Source organism: Rhea americana, unplaced genomic scaffold, assembly GCF_003343005.1.
Source record: "Rhea americana isolate MKP2758 unplaced genomic scaffold, rheAme1 scaffold_324, whole genome shotgun sequence".
Lineage (NCBI taxonomy): Eukaryota > Metazoa > Chordata > Aves > Rheiformes > Rheidae > Rhea > Rhea americana.
In genome coordinates this window covers 548,424-554,423 of record NW_028186451.1, presented here as the reverse complement: position 1 = coordinate 554,423, position 6,000 = coordinate 548,424, and the positions used below count along the sequence as shown (strand labels likewise).

At 42.4% G+C, this 6,000-nt stretch overlaps 1 protein-coding gene across 3 annotated transcripts in view; it reads left to right on the top strand.

The window, feature by feature from the left end:
- Window positions 1–617: 617 nt before the first annotated feature.
- The window catches only part of RPRD1A (regulation of nuclear pre-mRNA domain containing 1A), a 44,392-nt gene continuing 39,009 nt past the window's right edge, over window positions 618–6,000 (top strand). For 2 of the 3 annotated variants that reach the window (XM_085310714.1, XM_085310715.1), the window contains exon 1: window positions 619–985. In XM_085310714.1, the coding sequence (XP_085166840.1) occupies window positions 835–985 (151 nt within the window). In that variant the 5' untranslated portion in view covers window positions 619–834. Of the gene's footprint in view, window positions 986–6,000 lie in introns of all 3 variants that reach the window. The other variant, XM_085310713.1, reaches the window with a different exon arrangement.

Here is a 6,000-nt window from a genome sequence, read left to right as displayed (position 1 = left end):
CCAAGACATGATGTTAAGACATTTGAGAAGACTAAAGAAGTTACATATACTCAGCAGTATAGACTGCTGTTCACAGCAGTACAGACTGTCCACACAGGCGCATACTAAATAGATTCGGATTCTTCAACATGAAAAACAAAATATGAAGTCTCTAGAACAATGAACACCACAAGAAAAAATGCGTGCAAGGAATAATTTTTATTCACTATTCCCGCAACAGCAGAACTAGGTGGTATCCACCAAAGCTTTAATAGAACAGGTTTGAAACAAGTGAGAAGAAATACTTCAGTACATAATCCATCACTAAACTGTGGGACTCTGCCACAAGATAGTCTTAGAGCCTGGAATTGAGAAAAAGAGAAAGAAAGAAAAAATGTTTAGAAAAAGGTTGATCGGGGCAAAAGACTGAAGGAAAGGCATAAGCGCGCCCCTCACCGGGKCTCCGACACACGCAGAGCCCAACTGCCCCGCCCCCGCCCCCTAACAGTCGGGCGGCTGGAGCACGCGCGAAGGTCGCTGGGACACACGCGCGAGCGGCGCGCGCGCAAAAGGCGGGAGCCAATACAGCCCCCTTTCCCCGCCTGCCGCCCGCCGGAAGTGAGGCACGAGGAGGAGGGGTGGAGCCTATCGGGCCTCTGGCAGGGTCGGCGGCCGCCGCCATTTTGTTCGCGGTGAGCTGCCGGGGCGCGCGGAAGTGGCGGCCGGCGAGGCGGGAAGGGAAGGGCCGGGCCGGGCCGGGCCGGGGAGCGCCGGGCTCCTCCCCTGCTGGGGCGGAGCGGCGGGGCCTGAGCGCGGCCGGGCGGCGGGGCCGAGGCTGAGCGGCGGCGGCCCGGCATGTCGGCCTTCTCGGAGGCGGCGCTGGAACGGAAGCTGTCGGAGCTGAGCAACTCGCAGCAGAGTGTGCAAACGCTGAGCCTCTGGCTCATCCACCACCGCAAGCATTCGGCGCTCATCGTCAGCGTGTGGGAGCGGGAGCTGCGCAAAGGTGAGGCCGCCGCGGGGCCCTTTCCCGCCCGCTGGTGCCGGGTGGGGCCTTCCCCCGGGGACGGCGGGGATGGAGGAGGTGGCGCCCGGGCGGGCCGCGGGTGAGGCGGGCGCCCTCGGGGGTGTGCCCGCCTGGGGAGGTCGGCGTGGTCTGCTGAGATGGGGAAGAGGGGCGGGCCGACCGCGGCGCCTGGGGAGAGCGGAGCTGCCGACACAAGTGGTAAATCCCGGTTTCGTGATGACTGAGGGCCTGGGAGGTGTTTCTCCTTCCTCTTCTTTCTCCCCTCCCCTGCCTCCCCTATTTCTTCTTCCCTCCCTCCCTCCCCCTTCCCAGAGATGCTTCTGAGTATGCTGTTTTTCGTGTTGGCTTGTCCCTCTTCTCGGCGGTGGGAAGAAGAGAGGGCAAAAGAAGGGAAAGAAGGCGGGGAGCACAGGGTATAGGGCTTCTTGTTATAATAATAATAGTTAACATACTCGCACCTTAACCGTTTCCAAACCTTATCTCTTGTTATCTACCATGATGTTGGCTCTGAAACGGTCTGTGTTGGCTGATATGGTGGCTTTAAGCACTTACACCAGTAATTATTCTCATAGAACAGCTGAAGATGGGAAGGAATACTTATGGGAAGAGTGATATGCTCAAATGAGCTTAATATGCTCAGAGTGTCGTTTTGACTAACTTCTTGCAAGTTGGTTAATACTCATATTAGCATAGTACTGATGAGTTTGTTTCTTTAGATGTGTTCAGTATTTGATGTTGTTAAGTGCACAGATTTAGATTTCTGTGTGGCTTTCCTTTTAACAGGAAATAATTTGCATATGTAGAAAGCAGTTCGGGGAGTGAAAGGCAGAGATGGCACATGAAATTTCACTTGATCTTCCTGGAAAGTAACCAGATATTAAGTTTATTCATCTGCAGGAAAAAAAAAGAGGGGGAAGAAAAAAGAAAAAAGAAAAAAAAAACGCTTTCTAGAGCTCTAGCATGGTCTAGAAAATATTACTGCTTTCCAATCGCTACCTTTCTACCCTCCCCCCCCCCCAATAATAGTTGAATCTTTAATGGCAGAAGTAGAGGCCTGGGTTTTCAAGTGGACAGGAAAAATGGAATGAAACCATTAAAGGACCCACGAAAGAGAAACTATTGTCTCAGTTTCAAGAAAATAAAAGGAGAATTTGACCTGCTGGAAATGGTGTGTTTATTGCTGTTAAGAGAGTTTGGGTCTGGATTGTAATTGCTTCTTAGAGGGCAGAACTTAATAGAAAAAGAACTGAACTGCCACAGAACAAAAATCTTGAATATGAAACAGTACAAAATTTACAGGGTACTATGGAAGCAGATTCTCATACTCTATGAGCTACTGTATTTTTATTTAAAATACTAATATGAAATGCATCATTTGAACTTTCAAGTCTGAGGATTTCTTCCCTTTAGAAAAAGGAATGACACATTGCAGAATATTTGAATACATAAATTGAATTATTTGAATCTGTTATCTGAAGAAATGTGTATTTGATGGTTTATTTTGTAAGACTAAATCACATAGTGAAATATTTCTATTATAAAGTTTTTTTTTGTTGTTCTGACAGCAAATGAATGGGTCTTCTAGCTGCATATGAAATACTTAATATTCCTGGGTATTCTAAATAAACAAATTCAGGTTTTCAGTGTTCTCAATGATTGGTGCTCAGCCAGTGATTTGGTTGTCTTAATTAACATACTGAATACCAGTTGATAATAAAAGCAGCAACACTCAGTTTTTAGGACTTTAGCATTAGCATAATTTTCCTATTGTGCTCTTTTGAGTAATTAGAGAAATGAATTGTTAGAAACATGGCCTGAATGTTTGGAGGGGGCATTGGGAGATAAGGATAAAGCTTTTCTTAAGAACTGATGGCTAAGCTTTGCCTTCTGTCAGCTCTTGCTGAGGCAGTACTGTCCAGGAACTGAAAATGGAACTTTGCCTTTCTAAATTTTAAATCTTGTGATTATCACCTTTTTTGTTATTGCTCCCCTTCTCCAAACCTCCTTTCTACCCTAACCATTTTAGACTTGTGGAAGACTTGCCTAAAACATTGCAAAGCTAACTGAGTTGAATATAATATAGTGTGAGACCAAAGTTTTCTGTATGCTTTCAGTTTTGGTAAAAGACCCTTTTTGTGCTTAGATCAGGTTGCTTGGACTTTTTTTTTTAAGGTGACTTTAGATACTTATGAAATGAGATTGAAATCAGTTTTCCTTTGCTCCTCAGGGTTTGTTTCTGGTTCTTTTCCTTCTGGAAATGCCCTTAGCATGCTGGAGTAGAGGTGTGAAGAGGCAATGCTTCAAATGTGCATATAGCTTGTTGGGCAACCTACAATCTTAATCTACTTCTGTTTACTTGGATTATTGGCAGTGTTCAGGTCTCAGAGTATCTTTACAAATCATCAGGTCTTTAGCTTTTGTTGATTCACTTGGTGCATGCTTGTATTTATACATGCACTTAGACTGGGCAGAACTTTCATGTTTTTGCCATAACTGAGAGGAGTTATGTAACACTGGATTTGTCTTGCTGAACTCTGGTGTTGCTAATAGTCTCTTGAAAGAGTTGATACAACTGTGATTATTGAAGGCATGTGTGCGTGCGCACACACACACGTGCGCACATGTTTTTTGTAATACTGCTTTAATTTTTGTTTGAAGTTCCTTAAAATACTGGCATTTAGCATCCATAGGGTGCCATTCTTAGAAACTGAAAAGTTGGAGGAAAGCTAGTATAATGTATTCTAAAACTTAAATTTTAAGAAAAGTACTAATTCCTCTGGATTGTCAAGAGATTCTTACTAACCCTCACAACATGTTGAAAAGGATGTCCTCATCAAATTGCTGACTGTAAAAGAAATTTTAGTAAGGAGTTGCATACAGTATGCTTCAATAGACTAAGTGTAGAGGCATGCTTTTATAGTTGACCTTGAATATTTGCTAATAAAAAAATGCATGGATTAACAAGCCCGTAGGGTAGGACTGTGACAGAGCTGGTGTTCTGCCTGAGCTATTAAATAATCTTGATGCTGCACCTATGCAAAGCCAGTCAGGTGTCACTCCATGTTTTAGTATGTTGTTTTTCCTGTTACGCAGAGTATCAGGTATCTATAACTATAATTAATGGAGAATTGATTCTGTAGTTCGTTGGTCTCTTATTCAGTGATCTTTCAGAATGCCTTTAACTTTAAATGACAACTGTAACAAAACAAAAGGTTTCTCCTTTTTCAAAGTGGAAGTAGAGGCCTATACTGTCAGCAAAACAGCTTCTTCTCCCCTCTGCTGTTGGTTAAGTATTTCTGTGGCTGCTTTTGGTGATGTTATCTTGTGCAGTGCTGCAGTTGAAAATCTATCAAAAGCAATAATTAGCTTTTAACTCCATGAGTTTCCTGATGGAAGACTGGTGCTTGCATAAAGAAGACTTGAGCGCAGTATCACCACTTTAGGCAGGAGCCTGTGTTAGCGATGGCTTAAGTTGATTATGGAACTGCTTGCTTCTGAATTTCAGAGTTGATTTACAGAACAAATAGTTGATGGGGAGGCAACTTGTTCAGTACTTTATTTATAGTAAAGCTGATGCTAGAACATGTCATACAGTTTTGAGTTTTGTTCTACAAAAGTGTGGGTTTTTTTCTTTGGTACTTAGAATATGACAACTTTTAGCTTTGAAGTACCTTGTGAGACTTAACTTTTGTGACATTGACATACAATATTCGGATTATTTTTATAGGGGCCTTTTGAGTGGTGATTAGGGAGAATTTGTAAAGGCTTGAAAAGTGTGCACTGGGGAAAAATGATCCTACCTCAGCTAGATTTCAGATGTATGAAATGCAACACTCAGTTACTTACCAAGTAAGCTTACTACTACTAAGTAATTTAGTAATTAATCAAGTGTAATGGGAATACCTCAATCATTCCCCAAATGCAGCTGATGGGGCCGCTTTTTAAAACTATTTAATGCTGCATGTGCATAAAGGGATTGTCTTACAAGGATTATTCTAACAAAATATTGCATTCCACATGCAATTTTGTTGTGTAAGCCTGCAGCCACTGAGTGGCTATAGGGGGAAAAACTCTTAGAGAAGCCTCTTTGAGTATCTCTGAGACAGAGGCTGACTTTTTTTTTGGGGGGGGGGGGGGGGRAGGAGGGTACTTGCAAGTTAGGTATCTTCTGTTGCAACTGTTTGTTGCTCCCTAGTTTCAGAATTCTTTCTGCAACCCTAGTCTCTAGGTGAAAATTTCAGTTCTGTAATTCAAAACATCAGCATTCAAGGGTAAGTACTTGTTCAGTATTTTCCATATGATCTTAACTGTACTATATTAAATATTATTCTTTACAAAAGCATTTGGTTGGATACCTTCTGTTCTTTGACTTAATTTTAAATTGCAGAAGTTTCACCAAGTGTTTAACTTCTGAGGACAGTAGTAAAGGGCTTTTTGTTCCAACCTCCAGTTGGTTGCATATAATACTTCCCTGTTAGCTTTTTCAGGTCTGGTTATGTCACTGGTTGTTGATAGAAATATATCCTACTGACTTAACAATTCTGTTAAGTGATATCTTTGAGCTTAATTTCAGATTCATATGTCTGAACTGTTCCTCTGCATCTCATAGATCAGTCTCCAAAACTGGTGCTGAAACACCGTTAATGACTTGTTCTCTTTATTTTGGTTATAGTCTTTGTCAACACTGATTGTCTTTCCTGGCAAGTTTTCCTAGGTTAGCAGAACCACCATATATCTACTTTTAAGCCAGCCGTAACTGTTTGAGTACACTTGCATTGGTACAGATGGACACATCCTTAGCACTTGACTATGCCATTTTATCTCCTTTTCTAATTTGCTGTGTGTGGTTTGAAATGCTGGAATGATTCAGTGGTGTAAGAAGTATTTTTGCCTATGTGTATTTTTTTCAAATTTGTCCTCAACTCTGGCTGCTTAGATGTGTGCTACTGTTTAGGTTTTCACTCATTTTGGCTTTAGGCTATATATTTGGCTAC